The 19,836-nt window shown below is 41.8% G+C and overlaps 4 protein-coding genes and 1 long non-coding RNA gene across 7 annotated transcripts; 2 read left to right on the top strand and 3 right to left on the bottom strand.

Moving 5' to 3' along the window:
- Positions 1–2,583: 2,583 nt before the first annotated feature.
- Positions 2,584–3,267, top strand: LOC9268830 (uncharacterized protein Os02g0798400). Its single transcript, NM_001417011.1, has one exon. The coding sequence runs from the start codon at positions 2,621–2,623 to the stop codon at positions 3,008–3,010; it is 390 nt and encodes a 129-aa protein (NP_001403940.1). The 5' UTR covers positions 2,584–2,620; the 3' UTR covers positions 3,011–3,267.
- A 3,405-nt stretch (positions 3,268–6,672) lies between these two features.
- Positions 6,673–7,364, top strand: LOC4331023 (Uncharacterized protein Os02g0798501). The gene has a single exon (NM_001417001.1). The coding sequence runs from the start codon at positions 6,715–6,717 to the stop codon at positions 7,102–7,104; it is 390 nt and encodes a 129-aa protein (NP_001403930.1). The 5' UTR covers positions 6,673–6,714; the 3' UTR covers positions 7,105–7,364.
- A 369-nt stretch (positions 7,365–7,733) lies between these two features.
- LOC107280138 (uncharacterized) lies at positions 7,734–10,191 on the bottom strand. The gene is made up of 5 exons (XR_010739396.1): positions 10,073–10,191; positions 9,902–9,997; positions 9,569–9,669; positions 9,063–9,214; positions 7,734–8,679 (listed from the first exon to the last, which is right to left on the bottom strand). It is a non-coding gene; the product is annotated as an uncharacterized lncRNA (long non-coding RNA).
- A 1,730-nt stretch (positions 10,192–11,921) lies between these two features.
- On the bottom strand, positions 11,922–17,096 carry LOC4331022 (uncharacterized). Of its 3 annotated transcripts, none has more exons than XM_066307515.1 (6): positions 16,137–17,096; positions 15,323–15,557; positions 14,454–14,792; positions 13,186–14,347; positions 12,937–13,067; positions 11,922–12,660 (listed from the first exon to the last, which is right to left on the bottom strand). In XM_066307515.1, exons 4-6 carry the CDS (start codon positions 13,342–13,344, stop codon positions 12,318–12,320), a joined length of 633 nt encoding a protein of 210 aa, XP_066163612.1. In that variant the 5' UTR covers positions 13,345–14,347; positions 14,454–14,792; positions 15,323–15,557; positions 16,137–17,096; the 3' UTR covers positions 11,922–12,317. The 3 variants fall into 3 exon arrangements, with proteins under 3 accessions (XP_066163612.1, XP_066163613.1, XP_015625644.1); XM_066307516.1 differs by lacking the exon at positions 16,137–17,096 and adding an exon at positions 15,896–16,014; XM_015770158.3 differs by lacking the exons at positions 14,454–14,792; positions 15,323–15,557; positions 16,137–17,096 and having other exon boundaries at positions 12,937–13,064; positions 13,186–14,293.
- Positions 17,097–17,345: 249 nt separating this feature from the next.
- Positions 17,346–19,024, bottom strand: LOC136351054 (alpha-1,6-mannosyl-glycoprotein 2-beta-N-acetylglucosaminyltransferase). Its single transcript, XM_066307504.1, has one exon. The coding sequence runs from the start codon at positions 18,920–18,922 to the stop codon at positions 17,606–17,608; it is 1,317 nt and encodes a 438-aa protein (XP_066163601.1). The 5' UTR covers positions 18,923–19,024; the 3' UTR covers positions 17,346–17,605.
- Positions 19,025–19,836: the final 812 nt, after the last annotated feature.

Here is a 19,836-nt window from a genome sequence, read left to right as displayed (position 1 = left end):
CTAATAAGCAAGGCCCTGACCAACAGATTGCAGCTCATCATCGACTATCTCATTGACCCTATGCAATCAAGTTTTATCAAAAACAGGTCAATCTCAGAAAATTTCATTCTAGCATCAAAGATGGTTCAATCTGCGCTCAAGAGAAAGGAGCCAATGATAGTGCTGAAGCTCAATTTCCACAAGGCGTTCGACACAGTAAGCTGGGATGCCCTGTTCAAAACATTGGAAGCAAGAGGATTTCCTGAATTATGGATAAGATGGATGAAATGTCTCCTTTGCACAGGGAAGGCCCAGGTAATCATCAACGGTGAAAAAGGATAATCAATCCAATATATAAGAGAGGGGTCCGACAAGGTGACCCTTTTATCACCATATCTATTCATTCTAATAGCAGATGTACTACAAAAGTTGATCCAGCAAGCATACAATACCGGGGTGCTATCACATCCTCTAGACATAGAAGGAGCACCACCAACACTGCAGTACGCCGATGATACACTAATCCTGATCAGAGAAGCTAGCCAAGCCTCGGCACTCAAGGAAATTTTAGATTCATTCGCTGAATTCTCGGAGCTCAAAATCAACTTCCACAAGAGCACCCTAGTACCAATACACCTGAATGCAGCAGCAGAAGAATTGGTAACCCAGATCCTACAATACCCTGCAAGCTGCCTGCCGTGCAACTACCTTGGCCTACCTCTTTCCACAACCAAGATTTCCCACAATATGTTGTTGCCGGTTATCTCAAAAATTGACAAATGTCTGGCCGGGTGGCTGCCACTGTCTACAGCGGGAAGGTTAACAATGATTAATTCAGTAATCTTGGCAATCCCCACATATTATATGACCTGCTGTCAGTGGCCAGAGAAATCCATAGAAGCGGTTGACAGAATAAGAAGGGCTTTCCTTTGGAAAGGAGAGAAAACTGTCAAGGGGGGCCACTGCTTTTTTTTAAAAAAAAAGTTTAGAGAAGGGTATTTTTTACCCGGCCTCTATATCCAACCGGATATATGCAGCCATTTTTAAAAAAGAAACTTAGCTCTCAAATAACCCAATCTAAAATTCGCTCATATGAAGATTTGAACTCAGTATCTTTGGGTGCCCCCTTTGGGGGTGGGGGGGGGGGGGCACTGCTTGGTTGCATGGAAGACAATACTCCTCCAAAAGCAGATCGGAGGTCTAGGGATCAAGGACCTAAGGGCGCACAACACTGCGATGATCATGAAGCTCGGTAATAAGATCTTAACAAGCTCAGCCGACCCGCTCTCCAATTGGTCCAGACATAAGTACATACACAATTCCTTACAGTTGCTTCCTAGAACCAATGACACGCCAACCTGGAAGCTAATTCTATCCAAAATTGAGCTCCTCATTCAGACAATCAAGGTTTCCTTGGGCCTCTTTTGGAAAGACAATTGGGCACAGGAAAGATTAGAACAAACTTACCCAACCCTCTTCTCCTTTGCCCTGGAAAAGGACTGCACAGTAGCCTCGCAATTCCAGCACAATACTTGGGATCTACAATTGCACCCCAACTTGTCTTCTCAAGCAACTACAGAACTACAACTCCAACCCAATCCGGATGCTGTCGACACAAGGCAGTTCCTGCACCCAGCGCCAAAAATCTCAACAGCAAATGCATACCACATTTTGACGAATCATGGGCTACTTTGGAAACCGGCTGAATTCATCTGGATCTCAGCTATCCCTCAAAACTGTCGTCTATTTCTTTGGTTGGCATTCAGAGACAGATTAAACACCAGGGCAAACAACAACCCACAGACTTCATCAATCTTAAGACATACCGGCTCAGTCTTTGGGAGGTGCTCATAGGGGTAGGGTGTGCGTGTGTGCGTTCATAGGGGTGAGTGTGCGCACGTTGTAAGCGTCTGCGTTTGTACTGTGTTTCTAAAAAAAAAAAAAAACAACCCACAATGCGACCTCTGCCCAGCCTTGGAGACCGCCAAGCCACATCATCTTAAGATGCCAAGCAACCTCTTGCATGTGGGAAAGGCTAGGAATTCTACACTTCTCTAACAGAGCAGAAACAATTACAGCATTCCTAGAGGATATAATCAAGAACAACATGGCACTACGAGGCATTGAACCAATCTGGTTCGCGGCCTGCCCACAGACCCTATGGAAAGCACGCAACGCCAGGATCTTTGATGGGTAGCAAAATTCTCTCTCTCTCGTGTCAAGTCAAGTCAGGAAATCCATTGAACTCTGGAGTCATCGAGGCCAAGAAACAACCAGGGCTAAGCTCTTGTCCTGGTGTGAAAGGCTAGTAGCAACCAATTAAATTGTAAATTCCTTTGTTGTACAGAACTCCGCCCCCACCCCCTCTTTCCTCTCTTTCTTTCTTTCTTTTCTTTTGTTAAGATAAAAATCATGTAACCCCTCATTTATATTAATGAAATGGTTATAATGTAGAACCTGCTCTACCTTCTTACGTCAAAAATTATGCCTATAATTAGCACCATTGGTGGCCCACGAAGCTCTCTCCGCCACATATTTATATAGCTCCTTTACTCTCATCCATGCACTATATAATAGGGACATCAGGGCAAGGGAAGTCATCTTTGTTCCACACCAATTACACTCAAGAAAAACAGCGCTAATGGCCCAGAACAAGACCATTGCGGTGGCCCTGCTCCTTGCCACCCTTGTGGCGGTCATGGGAAAGGAGCCAGAGACGCTAGAGGAGGCAGTGAGAGCTGGGTGCAAAGAGGAATGCAGTGAGCAGAAAAAGAAAGCCCCCATCGACGAGAAACAATGTGAAGACTTCTGCTTCATCAAGACCAAGTCTATATTTGAGGCCCATAAGGGAGTGAAGGATCTAAAGGCGGATAGATTCATAGATTTTTGCAACAATGAGTGTAATGCAGTATATAAGGAGGATCCCGCCACAAGCAAGAAGTGTGCAGAAAGTTGCGAAGCTGATGCTAAGGAGGCCGAGGTATTCCTTGATAAAGTCGTCGCTTATATTCAAACAACGAAACAAGCATGATTATATTATGTAGTACCTCCCCATCTGTTCCTTCATCATGACCGAGCGACGACATTATTAATGGTTCTCACCCAACGGCCAGCCCTGCATTACATTGTCATGTTTATTCCTTTTACCTTTTAAGTTGTTTCCTTTTGTTGAAGTTTATAACTTCCGAGTGATTGATTTGGTATGTCGTTCTTCCCAATATTACGGGAGACATATGTAATAATATTTCAATTGATGATTAAATAAATCCAGAGGTGTTTGGGCTTTTAGCACTGATTAATGGCTGATTCCACTATTGACGAGGCGGCTTCGACGATGTCGTGGTGGCAGGAAGCCGGGACCATTTATAAGTCGTTTATGTTTTTTCTGTGTCGTAGGCTCTCCGGACCTCCCATTATATTTGAGAGATGAAGTGAATAATTCAAGTCATCAAACAAAAATAATGAAATATCCGACGCCTCGAGAGAAGAATATTGGAGACATTGCTGGACCTTTAGCCCGCCAGTCAACTTTAGCCCGAGATGTGCCCATCAAACCACTCGAAGGCGGCGACCAGATGTGTTACACATTCAGGAGACTTGACAAAATGGCTAAAGATCTACAACATCTCAAATATTCTTTAACTCATACTCACGTGAATCTAGTTCCCAGGATGTGCACTAGATTCACACTTTCATCTTAAGCATGAATATACATAGCAAAATACATCTAAAGCAAATAAAATTCAGATTAAACTACTTAATAGATACATGGGCCGACCAGCCAAATATAGCTATATCAGAGAACAACGGAAGCTTGACTACCCAATCCTCAAGCACACCGACTAGGGGTTTACCCCATTAAGTTCAAATCCTAGAAGAAGCAGTCGAAACCCGCATCACTCAAAATAAACTAAGTCTATTCCCGCAAAACATAAATTAGACAACAAATGGCAAGAGTCAGTACATTAATCAAATTAATGTACTGGCAAGAGCACTATCAAACCTACATACATGAAAGCTCTAAGTCAAAGGAAGGCTATTTGTAGTCCCAATTTTCAGCATAAGGCCAATTTTAGTTCACAAACCATTTGCAACGTAATTTAAGCAATGTGAAAGCATATTAATTATGGCATGATATCAACACAAATAGATAGACATCATTCCCTTACAACTCAACGGGAAGTAAGGCAATCATATCACACATACCAATCTCATCATCATCTCAAAACATTCAGTTTCAAAAGCATTTAGAAATCACAAGATTATACCCATAGCACATCATCATGTCGCTCATGATCATGAGCACAGCTAATCGATTAGTTTTTAGGACTCTGCAGAGTTTGTATAGCTTTACCCACATGATGTGAATCGCTCTAGTTTGTTCGGTACCTGTCGGTACCACCATACTCTACACATTGAGTACGGTCTAGAGATCACAACGAAGCCTTTAACCTACTTAGAGTCTAGCCTTGCACCAGCACGATACGTGTTCCTCCATCCTAGGCATACTTGGAATATGTCTAGAACCGTTAAGTGGCGGACCCACGCCTTAAACTTAACGCCGTGGTGGCGGACACTACGGGAACCCACCACGTGGCACAATACCGTTGTATTGGACACGCTTAGTCACCTAAACTACCACATTGGGGTAAATAGGAAGCTCCTCTGAATTATTCGAACTCATACACACCGGCCTACCAGAATGCAAGGATAGTTCTAAATAGTTTAATTAGCTAAGGCCATCCCATACTAGCACATGTGGATGTATGGTAAACATAATGGGTGATATGATGTTCGGTCCTTAATCGACTCAGGCGAACACTCCCCCTATCGGTATGCAACTACTACCATATGCATACCACTTGCCGCCCAAGTCTAAAATCACATTTTATTTCATAAATAATCAGGGAATCACCTCTGCCCATAATGTTCAAAAAGGTTTGCAAAAAGTATAGTTGGTGAACCATAACCATGTTTTTATTTATCACTAAGCAAGGCTAAGCATTTGCACTTTATAAAAGCATAGTATTGTCATATGAGCACAACTAAAGTACTCTAATTAATCCTAAGGTTCAAAACAACAAGGAAGTGATTTTCAAAAGGGGAGTTATGCATCTTTTTACGGGATAACTACAATCTATAGTTTGGAAGTACCGATAGTTAGAAATACGCGTGCAAAATTACAATCAAAACATTTAGCCCGAAAACATAGGATTCGATATGTTCAAAGGAAGGGCAACACTTGCCTTGGTTGATATAAGACCTCCCTGAGATCAGCTATAAGATCAATCACCTCACTGATAAAGATTTTGCCGTCTAAAAGAAATAAAGGTAACGAATAAAATACCAAAATATGTAAAAATCTATAATGCTCTAAAATGCATGAGTTTACTTGTGTGGTTAGGTTCTGGTCTAAGATGAATTTAGGTGTAAGAATTTATGTTTTATCACTTTGCATTAAAAGGTTATAGATTTTCAAAGTTTAATACTAGCACTAGATTAATTAAGCTCTAATAGTCCTTAGATGCATTTTAGGGTCAAATTTTCGTGAAATGTTGGCTTGCTGCAGTGAAGGGGATGTTCACAGGAGTTCGACAAGGTTGGTTTCACAATTTTTAAAGTTAGCATGATTTTATTATGAATTTTACAAGCTAGGTCATATGCTATAGTCTTTATTAGTTATTTCGAATTTTAGATATGTTTTGGGTACTGTAAGTGTCATATTTTATTTTATAGTAACTAAGTTGATGAATTTTCCAACCTAATAAATCTGATATTACTTCATTTGGAGTTATATTCTATTTTATATGAATTTTAGAAGTTTCTATACCGTTCTTTAATATTAACTCTTTATTCAAATTTTAGTGATGTTTCTGGATATGTTTTCTTCTAAGACTTGTTTATACAGAACTAATGTACATGCTTCTATTAAACTAACAAATTTTAGTTTTGCCCATTTAGAGTTAAAATGAATTACTTATGGATTTTATAGTCTCTAGTTTGCACTATAGTAGTAAATTTTACTAAATAAACATTTGGTGACATTTTTATTACAGAGAGTATTAAGTTTTAGTTCATGAAAAACGTGAGTATTATTTTTTGAACATGCTGGAACTTAATTCACTTCAAAAAGAGTCAAGGTGAATTTTCTATAAATTTTATAAGTTGGAGGTTGCTCTATGTTCATTGTTTTCTTATATGAATTATTAGAGCTATTTCTTCTACTGTAAGTGCCAAGTTTCATGTTTCTAAATTAAAGTGCATAATTCGGTGAGTTTACAGAAATTTGATTCATCTAAAAATGAGATAAAATGGATTTTATATGTATTTTAAAAGTTTGGGCAAGTTTTCAATTGTAAAATATCTTCTCTAGTCATTTTCCTTATAATTTTTTTTCCAGATTTTAAACACATAGGGCCCACTGGTCAGTGAGAGCAAGTATGTAAAAAAGGTGGTCAATGGTACCAACGGACAACATTGCTATTTTCCGATATTATTTGAACGCATGGATGCCATGAGAACCGCATCACTCCCTGTCATAAGGAAGGAATGGTTCTCCAGCAATCAATAGAATATTCATGCCTATAATTAGCATCATTGGTGGCCCATGAAGCTCTCTCCGCCACATATTTATATAGCTCCTTTACTCTCATCCATGCACTATATAATAGGGACATCAGGGCAAGGGAAGTCATCTTTGTTCCACACCAATTACACTCAAGAAAAACAGCGCTAATGGCCCAGAACAAGACCATTGCGGTGGCCCTGCTCCTTGCCACCCTTGTGGCGGTCATGGGAAAGGAGCCAGAGACGCTAGAGGAGGCAGTGAGAGCTGGGTGCAAAGAGGAATGCAGTGAGCAGAAAAAGAAAGCCCCCATCGACGAGAAACAATGTGAAGACTTCTGCTTCATCAAGACCAAGTCTATATTTGAGGCCCATAAGGGAGTGAAGGATCTAAAGGCGGATAGATTCATAGATTTTTGCAACAATGAGTGTAATGCAGTATATAAGGAGGATCCCGCCACAAGCAAGAAGTGTGCAGAAAGTTGCGAAGCTGATGCTAAGGAGGCCGAGGTATTCCTTGATAAAGTCGTCGCTTATATTCAAACAACGAAACAAGCATGATTATATTATGTAGTACCTCCCCATCTGTTCCTTCATCATGACCGAGCGACGACATTATTAATGGTTCTCACCCAACGGCCAGCCCTGCATTACATTGTCATGTTTATTCCTTTTACCTTTTAAGTTGTTTCCTTTTGTTGAAGTTTATAACTTCCGAGTGATTGATTTGGTATGTCGTTCTTCCCAATATTACGGGAGACATATGTAATAATATTTCAATTGATGATTAAATAAATCTAGAGGTGTTTGGGCTTTTAGCACTGATTAATGGCTGATTCCACTATTGACGAGGCGGCTTCGACGATGTCGTGGTGGCAGGAAGCCGGGACCATTTATAAGTTGTTTATGTTTTTTCTGTGTCGTAGGCTCTCCGGACCTCCCATTATATTTGAGAGATGAAGTGAATAATTCAAGTCATCAAACAAAAATAATGAAATATCCGACGCCTCGAGAGAAGAATATTGGAGACATTGCTGGGCCTTTAGCCTGCCAGTCAACTTCAGCCCGAGATGTGACCATCAAACCACTCGAAGGCGGCGACCAGATGTGTTACACATTCAGGAGACTTGACAAAATGGCTAAAGATCTACAACATCTCAAATATTCTTTAACTCATACTCACATGAATCTAGCTCCCAGGATGTGCACTAGATTCACACTTTCATCTTAAGCATGAATATACATAGCAAAATACATCTAAAGCAAATAAAATTCAGATTAAACTACTTAATAGATACATGGGCCGACCAGCCAAATATAGCTATATCAGAGAACAACGGAAGCTTGACTACCCAATCCTCAAGCACACGACTAGGGGTTTACCCTATTAAGTTGCGAAGCTGATGCTATGGAGGCCGAGGTATTCTTTGATAAAGTCGTCGCTTATATTCAAACAATGAAACAAGCATGATTATGTAGTACCTCCCCATCTATTCCTTCATCCATGACTGAGCGACGACATTATTAATGGTTCTCACCCAATGGCCAACCCTGCATTACATTGTCCTATTTATTCCTTTCAATTTTTAAGTTGTTTCCTTTTGTTGAAGTTTATAACTTACGAGTGATTGATTTGGTCTGTCGTTCTTCCCAATATTACGGGAGACATGTAATAATATTTTAATTGATGATTAAATAAATTCAGAGGTGTCTTGGCTTTTAGCACCGATTAATGGCTGATTCCACTATTGACGGCGCGGCTTCGACGATCTCGTGGTGGCAGGAAGCCGGGACTACAATACGTGATCAGGGAGGAGAGGCTGCCGATTGTGATCTCTCCTGCACCATCCATAGCCACACTCAAGTCCCCTTTCCCACCTCTCAGCATCAGTGCCGGCGTGGCGTCAGCCACTTCAACAACTTTAGTTTTTAGAAGCACATCGTTGTTGAACAGCTTGCTTTTGTAGTTTGGGGGAAACAGTGTGATGAGAAACGACCAAGGATCTTCTAGCTAGCTCCACAAGGTGGTGGGCTAGACGACCTGGGTTCGAAGCCTCACCCATTCCAAATATTAGGTTCTTCCCTAATATTCGCGTCTTTTTGGAAACTTGATCAAAAACTCACCATTATCTGTATCTGAAGAATAAGCAGTGCAACCTAATTAGTGCTTCTTGAGGTATCGATTTATTAGGGGCAACCTAATTAACTCAAGAAAATTAACATAATTTATTAATGTAGAGATATTGTTGGTCTCATTAGTTCTCATGATACCATTCCAGAATAGTGGTGTGGTTTCCATTTTTTTATTATTCTTTGTGCTTTCTCAGTACATGAGGAAGATAAACATGTTATATGAATCAATGTAAGTTTGAGGTAAAATAAACAGTAACATATTTTAAGTTAATTTGAGAATTTTGAGATCATACTATTATGACTTAAATTGTGAACTCAGGTCAGGTAATATTTGGTAAACAAATCAAAGAAGACTGGGACCTGTACAAACTGTAGCTGGCACTTACATCATTGATGGTTACTGAAAGAATTGCCAAAGCCTGAAGAATCATCGTGTTGCACATGATAAAAAGAATCTCCATCTGAGCCATGGCTTCACTGAAACATGCTTACAGGGCTGACTAAAGGATCACCAAACTTTTGATAAGTTGGGAATTATCTACAGTTATATTTCATCTTATCATTTAGTACCCCAAGTATGCAAGATACATATAAAATCATTGAATCACTAAATGTCATTTGAATCACTAAATGTCATTCAGTGATAGGAATTATTGATTCACTAAACATTGTTCAGTGATAGGAATTATCTGTAGGGATTCAGTGCAGCAAGTGTACTACTAAACTTTCCATGTAACATAATAGAATACTAAAACCTTAAAATACAAAGGTGCTTGATAGATGCAAGGTAACCAGAATAATCACAATATGACAAATAAATATGGAAAACAAAGGAGCATAATAATAGAAATTGTATAGTTAGGGGAAAAAGGATTGTATTGTTACGTATTACCGTCGAAGAAATTTCCCCATAATAGTTCAACAACCTGGGTAAAATGGTCGTGGATTACTTAATCTAGTAATAAACCCAAGACGAAATCAAAGTAGTTAATCCTGTGAAGAAATTGAAGGGAATAATTAAACTGTTAGCGCAAATACAGTTATACAGGGAAAAAAGAAGGGAATAATTTGGGATACTGAAATCGGTTGGAAATTGATAATTGAATCACGAAGAAATTAGTGTGACTACACAATTAGCATCAAACAATATGTATTATAAAAAAAATTAGCTGAATGGGGAAAGAAGCTATGCTGGAACATGTGAGATCGGCAAGCAGTGGACAACCTAGAGCAGATCAATCTAGGGATGTGCTTGTATGGAGGAGAAGCTACTTGCTGGCCGAGCAGATTGATCCAGCTGCTGTATACCACTTTTCTTCAGCTGTTGTGTGTATCAGTATCATCATACGTAGTAAATAGGACGGGAAAGAAGGCCAGTATAAAGCAAGCGACGTACTGTTTCAAAAAACTGAAGATGAATAGATGGGACTCGAGGATCGAACGCCGAGGAGGCGAAGAGGCTGGGAGGCGGCTGCTGGGGGCGTGAGGGTGCGACGTCGCAGGGCGACTGCAGCTGGGTGGGGGGGGGGGGGGGGGGCGGGGGAGGGAGGCGATGCAGCCATGGGGCGGAGGGTCCACCTGCTGCGCGGGGGGCATGACTCCAGCCTCCGGATGGTGGGGAAGCGACTGCATCTAGCGGCGGCAGCTGCGAGCGTCCAGATTACATCGAATGGCTGTGATTTAACAGGTGACGTGGCTCAACCAGCTTTGGGTCTTGAGTATAATATATAGAAAGAAGGGATAAATTGTTTTTCTCATGCTTTGGTACAAGTCCAAGATAGCTCTTACACTTATAGTGACAATGTATGCCCCTGATGGGGATATGAATAACTATTTCCCATTTTGATTTTCAGATTAGTGTCAGTCAGTACCGATAATGGTGAAGAAATTCCTTTACAAATTTTCGGCGATTGAGATCTACAATGAAGCTTTGAGGAACATTCTGGGCGATGATACCATAGCTCTCAGATTCCTTGATGATTCAGAGGAACACTGGGCGATTGTTCTGCTTTTACTCGAGCCTACTGCATACTACTCCCTTCGTCCCATTTCAAGTGTAATCATAATTTTTCGCATCTAACTTTAATCGTTCATCTTATTTAAAAAAAATTATAATTGATATTTTTTAATGTGATGATAAAACATGAATAGTACTTTACTCGTGACTTATGTTTTTAATTTTTTTCAAAATTTTTTTAACTAAGACAGACGGTCAAAGTTGAGTGTGGAAAATCATGGCTGCACTTATAATGAGACAGGGGGAGTACTTTTTTTTTTAGTAATTTATATCACCGGCACACGAACTTGTCAGGTGGGTGCGATCTAGTGCACGAACTTGTAAAATGCTCGTTTAAGTGCATAAACTTGTCTGATGCGTGCAGAGGAAGGTGAAAATGACACTACATCGCTAATCTTATTGATTTAGGGCATAGAGAAGGTTGCTATTAGACATACATCTCTTCAATAAAAATAGAATAGAATATAGTGATAGTAGAAAAAGATTAAAAAAACGAGCAATGGTATAAAGGTTAGAAATATATGAAATTCATCATTTCCATGGTGAAGAATAAAGTAGAGACCAAATTTATAAATATTGAATGTCCTATGCATACTCACTACACATATGCACGCCACATCCTAATCAACATCACTTCATAAAATTAACATTGTCAAGTTATTTTGGTCCTCGTTCGCATGAACTAGACAAGTTCGTGTACTGAAATAAACATTTTACAAGTTTATGTACTAAATTGCACCCATGTAATAAGTTGTGTATCACCAATACAATTTACTCTTTTTTTTCTCTTATCTTTAATTTTTTAGGCATATAAGGGAGAGAGACACACATCTGAACATGGACAAATTTAGAGATTTTTGCAACATCCGACGTAACCATCGCGACGATAATATAGGGTAAACACGTAGCAAGAGAATGGTTACGAGACCATAGGCTTGTAGCGGCTAAGACGCTACGTGGACTGTGGAGAAGTGTTTATAATCGGAGACATATAAGCTTGGATTTAACTTCGTTAACAAATATACTAATATCGTATACGTTTCCGTATCGTCATCTAGTATATATGAGTTGATTAATCATCCATGCCTACCACGATTAAGAAGAAAATTAGTCGTCGTTCCATAGTAACTTTCGTAATTCCGCGTGTCTAATTTTCGTAACACCACGGCGTACGACGTACTCATTTCGTTTCATAACGTAAGTCATTCTAACATTTTTCACATTTATATTAATATTAATGAATCTAAATATATAAATGTGAGAAATACTATAACAACTTACATTGTTAAACGGAGGAAGTACACTATTACAGAGAGTTTGATCGAGACATAATACTGTAGCATAGGCAGGCGACATGTGCATGGTAGAGAGAGACCAGGAGATGCGAGAGGAAACGACGATATATAATTAAGTTGATGGAATCAATCAAAATTAAAGGATGCGGGTAGTAGTGACCAGTGACAGTTAGCAGCGGCGAACTGGCGATCCGTTTAATAAGCTGTCTAGTTGGGATTAGGAAGTCAAAGGAACATGTGACTGACATATAGATCCCATCGTTCACGGGTCCACATATCAGTAACCGCGTCAGGAGAAAGTTTACGTTGGAGGATCCGCTTCCGTCTAGCTAGTTGTAGTTGTTGCTGGCCGCCGGCGCCGGTGAGGTGAGGTAGACGGCGGCGCGACAGACGGGGCAGCGGGAGGCGGTCTGGACCCATGGCACGGCGCAGCCCCAGTGGAAGCGGTGCGTGCAGGGGAGGTGCGCCACCGCCTCCCCGGCACGCAGCTCCTCTAGACACACCGCGCACTCCTCCTCCTCCTCCGGCGTCGGCCTCCGCCCCAACCTCCTGAACCACATCCGCCGCCGCCCTTCTTTCCTCGTGTACACCTCCCACTGCGGCGCCGCCGTAGTTGCCGTTGACTGCTCGCCGCCGTCACTGCTCGTTCCTGCCACCTGCGCTTTGTTATGCCTGCATGCATGCAAAATTAATTATTAGTAAACAGTCAAACTCAAGGAGATTAGATTATACTCCCTCTATTTCTAAATAATTGACGCCATTGATTTTTTTAAACATGTTTGACCATTTGTTTTATTAAAAAAATTAAGTAATTATTAATTCTTTTTTATGTATGTATATAGTTTTACATATTTCATAAAATTTTTTAAATAAGACGAACGGTTAAATATGTGCTAAAAAGTTAACGGTGTCAAACATTTAAAAACGGAGGGAGTATTAGAGGAGCACCTCTTGACGACGACGACGGCGGATTCCCTCTGGCTCCGCAGCTTCTGGTCCAGCCTCTCCTTCGCCTCCCGCACGTTGCTGTCCAGCGTCCACCACCCGGGCTGCTGCTCCTCGCACGCGCTCCTCTGCTGCTGCAACATAATTCCAATTCCAAATACCGCGATTTCAAATTCAATATCTGATCTATGATTGTCCTGTATTTGTGTTTAAAAAAGATGTAACATTAGTTCATGATCTCGAAATCTCTACCTTACAAGCGGAGGAGCCAAGGAGGGCGTGGTCGTGGCCGCCGGCGTACAGGCACAATGACGGCCGCCGCGTCCCGCACGGCGCCTCCCCGCCGCCCTGCCGGAGACGTCGCCGCCGCGCGCACTCCACTCCGGGAAGCATCCCGGCCATCAGTACCATCTACCGAGCGATCAACCTCTAACCTTATCTACGTATGCGAGCGATCACAGCAGAAGCAACAACACACCATCTGCCTGACTGCCTAGCTAAGCTACCAGCTACCTACCTACCTAGCTAGCTGCAAGATTCAGAAGCTGGAATCCATTGGAAACCTTCCATTTTAGAGCAAGAAGATGATCAGGAACTCATCCATCTCCTACCAACCATAATCTTTGGAGGGGAGATTAGAGAGAGGAGCGGCATAGCTAATTAAGTTTATGTCTAAATTAAGGAGAGGGAGAAGGAGAGCTCATCATGCTCATGCACTCTCTCTCTCTCTCTCTCTCTAACGCATGGCCATGCCAATTGCTCAGCTACCTCTATACATAGCTGCCTGTAGGCTGATGGATATAGGATATATCAGTATGTTTTTATGTGATTCCTGTGGCCCCACGTGAGAGGAATTTCTACCGAATTTTAACTTTTGTTATGACCAACCTGACGTGACAAATATCACCACATTTCTCATTATTATTCCTACTATTTTTTTAAAAAAAGATAATGTTTATTTGTGCATTAATTTTTAAGGCGATAACAGAGCTGTCTCGATGTACTTTCCATGCATATTGGAATAGAACAAGAGATTAAAAAAAATGAATCCATTAATCGTACTCGCATATCTTTTTCCACAAACAAGACCACACTGAGTGCCTGCAGCAAATCAAAATCTGGCAAATGTGCATGAAAGTAACAAGGTTTGACTTAGTGCAAAGAAGGAAAATAATACCTCTCAATCGCTTTTGATCCTCCATTATGTGTTTGTGTGCTGTTTCTATCAACAGAGCTTTCCTCCAATGCATTTCATGTTCATGGCGAACAAGACAGGGACCAGCCACTTTGGAGCATCCTGGTTGTGGCTGCCATTCTGCATTATTTGTGGCACCCACCCACACCAACTGGCTGCCTTGCTGTATTAGCTGCGTAATCCCAGCACCATTCATTGACTAGACAGATGATAACAACACTGCGAAAACAAAAATACGTGATCAAAAATCTTACACGACGAACAATCCAATTCTGAGTTGTCGCAGAAACCAGGATAGAGGGGGAGGAAAATCTTGGGTTCATACCACGGACCGAATTTAAGATGGAGAAAGGACACCTCATTTTTTACCGGTCACCCTTAGTGGGTGGGCAAATGTGACTGGAATCCAAAGAGAGATTTGGTGAATAAGAATATGATGTGAAGCCCTGTTGCTGTTGCTCTTCTTTCACCATTTACAGTGTGATCCTGATCTTGTCATTGCAATCCTTCTGTCATTAAAATCCTTCTCAAACAAGAGTAGGTATTTAACCCTTTTTTCTTTTTTCCTTTTTTTTTTTGCAGTATATCATCCTGCTGAAGCTAAATCCAATGCAAGATCCTGTTTGGAGCTGCTTTCTGAAAATGTACGTATTGTAAACTGGCCCTGCAAGGAGTAAATAAATAAATAAGAGATCAAGGGTCTCAACTCAGATGGAGACTTCTTTAGGTGATGATTTAATATTGGAGCAACTGGATTGACGCTAAATAGGATATGGTTAATGTTAGGTGTTCCAGATACCTAAAGGGCGCCTGTATGGCTAGACATGGAATCCAATCACCCATGCATATAAGCCTGCCCCAAGTATCTTTACACAAGGCAAGATGATATATCCTTGGAAATGTTTATTCCCCCTTTAGTACACCACTAGGATGTTAAAGCAAATGCGCTATAATCAAAGCCATCTTGGATAGGAACATTCACACAGTTGGATTCACGTACTGCAGCAGATCAACTACCTTTTAATTCGCTTTTTCTGTAGCAGCGAATTATCTTTTGGTGACTCATTTCCTTGTCTTCATGCTTCCCAGTGGCAATGAGATGTTGCATCACTGATCACTCCAGATCTAGTACGTCTAATAACAGCTAAGAATTTAAACAAGAAATCTACCATTTCACAGAAATATATTCAGTACCTTTCAGCATACTGCCAATGAATGCATACACGGTTGGCCTGATGTTGGGGGCCTGACAGACTTGCATAATTGATCTACCGTGATGGTGACATAACTGAAGCTGTTTCAGCTGCAAAATCAGGAGCACTATTCATCTTGATAGGATGCAGGGATCTTGTCAGGCAAGACTCAAGATGCTTGCAGAATGTGTTGTTCAACTGTTGTCCAAGCTTGTGTGCCTCCTACTTGATGGAGCCTAATGCAAATAAAGGACGCCAGCACTAATAAAATTATATGTTCCATGAAAAAAACAAACAAGCAAAAACCAAAATAAGCCTCATGGTACGAAAAACTAGCATTGTTTTGCTTATTCATAAGCTTATTCGAATCACTTATTAACAAATAAAAAATCATTTGTGAGTAAAACTTTTATATATGTGTCCTTAGCGACTCAAAAGCAAATGATGTAAAATAAACTATGATGAAAAAACCAAAAAATCAAGTTCTAAAATTCAAATTTTGGATTATAAGCATAAGCATAAGCCAAACAATGAGGGCCATAAAAAATGTAAAGGCAAATTGTGAGCCAGTGACCTGTCTTTTGCATACTCTGTCTTGGTCTATCCACAACCTACAACCTAAAATTATGCAACTGAAGCAATCCAGCATTAAAACCAAAGATTGAAAATACAGCACCATTATTTACTTATCTGCACCCTTACTTTGTCTGGAATTTTCTTTCTGGTGCTAAGCATAACAGCATCCTGAGACCTAACATAAACCAAAGCAGCACAGGAGTAGAAGAATAGCAGAGCAAAGTTAATAATAAACTTACTTTGGATTCGTGTCACTTCATCTTGTTCATGAACAGAGCAAGCAGTTCTACAGATCTGAAAAGGTTTGAGTACTAACAAAGCAGATAAAATTGGCAAACCCCCATCAGGGACGGTATGCTGGAAAAAATATGTATACGTAAAACTGATTTTAAGATCCATCATCAGAATTTGGTATAGATTAGGTTAGTTCTTAATACATCAAAAAAACAGCAAGATGTTTATTCCACTTTAGAATAAAATAAATGCTGTAAACTCTGTAAAGACTAAATACCATGCATATATAAACAATCAACGCCAAAAAATGTAGTCTGACAACCTGGGAATGATCAGGCTCTGTGGAGCAAGCCCAAAAGAGGCTTAGCCCAGCCAGCCCAAATTGCATCAGCCTATCACTTTTATAACTATTAAGCAGCTTATTTTTGTGAAAACATGTTCCCATCCTATGCAAAGACAATTGGGCTGGTCTAACCCAATTAAGAAACACTGGTCAGGCTAGTCAAGAGAGCTTAAATAACTTTTTCTTTTCTTCTGTTTATATGTGATCATTTACTGCAGGAATGAGCTATTTCCTGATTAGTAGGCTATCTTCTTGTTTACTTTACTATTTCTATCTACTCACAGCAATTAATAACAGCACATAAAGTATGCTAAAAACCTTAAAGTTTCAGCTTCATCATAAGTTGATATTAGTAAATGCTAACAATAACTAATTAATACGGTTATCCACTCGCAGCAAACTGCAACAAAAGAAACCCCCCAATTTCTCTTATTCAGAAAAAAAAAAACAATTTTGTTGCCTGGTGGTCATCATTGTATATATCTAAACTTCACTACCTAAAAAAGACTATGGAAAGTAAATGAATTACCAATGAATAAAAGGTAATTGACAACGATCATATCACCAACAAGGATTATATGAATGGTTAATAGAATCCAGGAGTGCTGAGATTTTTCTCAAACTGTATAATGGAAATATAAATCAGTACACTTCAAATGGTAAGATGAACTGGTCAACGACCAGTAAGCACGCCTAAAAATAAACATGTACACAAATTAGCACTTCACACAAATATAACACGTCAGTTTTTGTCATAATAAATGACACAGATATGATAGTAATTTCTATTCATAGTAGTACAATGAATATGAGAGTAAGAACACTTGAACATTAATGATGTAGACAGAAGGAAACATGGCAAGATCTCAAGTAGCAAATAAATGCTAACTCATGTGCTTAAAAGAGTAAACTTTATCCACATCTGTGAGCTTAACTACTTAAGTCATACAGTTTGGGATATTGATCCAACTCTAACAGCAATGTCTTTCAACTGGGAAGAAAGAGCTATTCTACAAAATTGGGAAAGGGAAGACTGCTATTTATATCGAACCGTGTGTAAGAATGAATGATACCGAACAATAATACAACAAGGCGGCAGCTATGCCAAAATCCGTGTGCCTATACCCTGCATCAAGGAGATGATGGGTCTTTAAAATGGTGCATGTATGCAAAACTGAGACAGAGCTCCTGATCACGCTTATCACCCCAGCCACCCCATCCTTTGAAGCCAGCCTGATACCCCTCCTGCCTCTTGATGATATGTACTGGCCAGTTAGCTTTGATGTTAGGGACCTTATCGATGGCATCTAATTGTACTGTCGCGTCGCCATTATCCACACAGACATTGCTCAAGCCTTGGCCTTGGTGCAGGCCACACTTGCCGAAATGTGCAGCGCTCCTCCTAGGTCCCCTCAGGCTGTAAACAGGAGATCCGAACGACGGATACACGGTTGCCCACATCGTTATATCCCAATTGTACTCGTCGAATGTGCAGAACTGCTTAGCTTTGGCATGAATCTTCCTCCAAACTGTCCTGTTGAAGGCATAGCCAATGTTACCCATCTTCTCGGCAACCAAGCTCTCCCAACCTTCCCCTTTCGCCTTGACATCCGATGGCGCCAAGTTTATAGCATAGCACTGGGGACACTTGCTAGGCTTCAAGTCGACAAGCAGCTGCGCATTGCGGTACGCATTGGGGAAGATGTAATGATCCTCCTCGATGAAGAGGATGTGGCCATCGAAGTCCCTGGTCTCATCCAGCCCATCCCACACGGTGTTCATCATCCACCACCAGTGGTGCTTGAGCGAGACGATTCTCGGGGAGCGATGGTTGCCGTACTGGTCCGGGTCGCCCTGGCAGTGCTTCTCGGCCGCCTTGTCCTTGCCCTGGCAGTCACCGGAGGAGACGCCGGGGAAGGCCTCCGGGAAGAGGTGCGGCGAGTAGGGCGCGAAGATCTGCTTGACCTGGCAGAAGGTGATGGTCTGCACGATCTTGTCCATCTCCGGGAAGTAGCCGTCGTGGCTGACGATGAGCAGCGCCTCCCCGATGCCGTGGGCGCGGGAGAGGCTGTCGACGACGAGGCGGAGGTAGCGGGGGCGGTTGTGGACGTAGAGGACGATGTTGAGGTGGCCGTCGGGGAGGCGGGGGAAGCGGTCGGCGTTGCGGGGCGGGAGCGCGTTCCGCTGGGAGAGGGAGAGGGAGAGCGCGCTCTGGCGCGGGAGCCGCGGGGTGAAGTCCGGGTCGAGCAGGATCTTGCGCTGCGCGATGGTGTGGTTGTTGCCGCCGCCGCCGACTCCGGCGGCGGCGCGCGCCGCGCCCGGGACGAAGTCGTGGCGGCTGGCGCGGAGGATGGCGGTCAGCGCAAGGACCGCGAGCACGACGACGGCGAGGAGCGGCGCGGCGCGGGACCGGAGGCGCGCGCGGTGGTGCGAGGACGCGGTGGCCATGGCGGCAGCGGCGGCGGCGGCGGCGGCGGCGGCGGATCTCGAGCCGTGCGGTTGTTGGCTTGGCTGCTGCTTGGCTACTACTTTTCGCTTCTTCTTTTCCTTGGTTTTGCCTTCTTGCCTTTGCCGTGTTTTTACCGTCTCCTCGTTGGGGTCCAAATTCAAACCTTCTTTTCTTACCTCAACTTCAAATTCAGACTGCTCTAAGTTCAAACTTATTTTGAAATTGAGGTGTACTACTAATCAGTTGCTTTCTTTCATGCCGTGCAGGCCGGGGGGGGGGGGGGGGGGGTTTAATTTGGAAAACCGGAGGGGCTGAAAGTGACGCGATGACAATTTCCACCCACTAAACTATTTACCAAATTGGCCTGTTTAGCAGCCGGGTATAGCAGCAGCAGCAGTCTTTCGTTGACTAGGTTGCCGTTCCAATCCAGATCAGTCTTGACTAATCCTCATTGACATGATTGGTTAGTGAACTTCTCTCTACTGGTAATCCACCCGTGCTAACGCTACGGCTATATTTGTCAACAATCAATCAGTCAAAAGAGGCATATGCTGGCAACATAGGTATTTAAATATATAAATTTTGAATCGCCAACCAAAGATTCATGTTTTTTTATGTACATTTGGCTTGAATAATGATTTCATATTATTCATATTCTCGTCAGAATTTCACTTAACAAATTTGCTTATCTCTGTCAACGCCTATACCTTAATATACTATCATAAGATCCAAGGCATCCTACATAACCATCAACCCATTTTCCTTACAGGAGCTGGACTCTTCACAAGTCCGCAATCCATCACCACATTTTTCTTGGAGGAGCTGGACTCCTCACAAGTCCGCAATTCATCACCCGTGCAGTGCAAATGTGCCACATGCTAGTACTGGTGAGCCAATGGAAATGAAATGCTGA

The sequence above is a fragment of the Oryza sativa genome, chromosome 2 (genome assembly GCF_034140825.1).
Source record: "Oryza sativa Japonica Group chromosome 2, ASM3414082v1".
Lineage (NCBI taxonomy): Eukaryota > Viridiplantae > Streptophyta > Magnoliopsida > Poales > Poaceae > Oryza > Oryza sativa.
This window is presented reverse-complemented; position numbering and strand designations above follow the sequence as displayed.

Coding starts and splice junctions, on each gene's coding strand:
- LOC9268830 (NM_001417011.1), top strand. CDS start 2,621: ATGGCCCAGAACAAGACCATTGCGGTGGCCCTGCTCCTTGCCACCCTT.
- LOC4331023 (NM_001417001.1), top strand. CDS start 6,715: ATGGCCCAGAACAAGACCATTGCGGTGGCCCTGCTCCTTGCCACCCTT.
- LOC4331022 (XM_066307515.1), bottom strand. CDS start 13,344: ATGGTACTGATGGCCGGGATGCTTCCCGGAGTGGAGTGCGCGCGGCGG. Junction 13,068..13,185: donor TTGGCTCCTCCGCTTGTAAG/GTAGAGATTTCG, acceptor ATTATGTTGCAG/CAGCAGAGGAGCGCGTGCGA. Junction 12,661..12,936: donor GCCGTCGTCGTCGTCAAGAG/GTGCTCCTCTAA, acceptor GCATGCATGCAG/GCATAACAAAGCGCAGGTGG.
- LOC136351054 (XM_066307504.1), bottom strand. CDS start 18,922: ATGGCCACCGCGTCCTCGCACCACCGCGCGCGCCTCCGGTCCCGCGCC.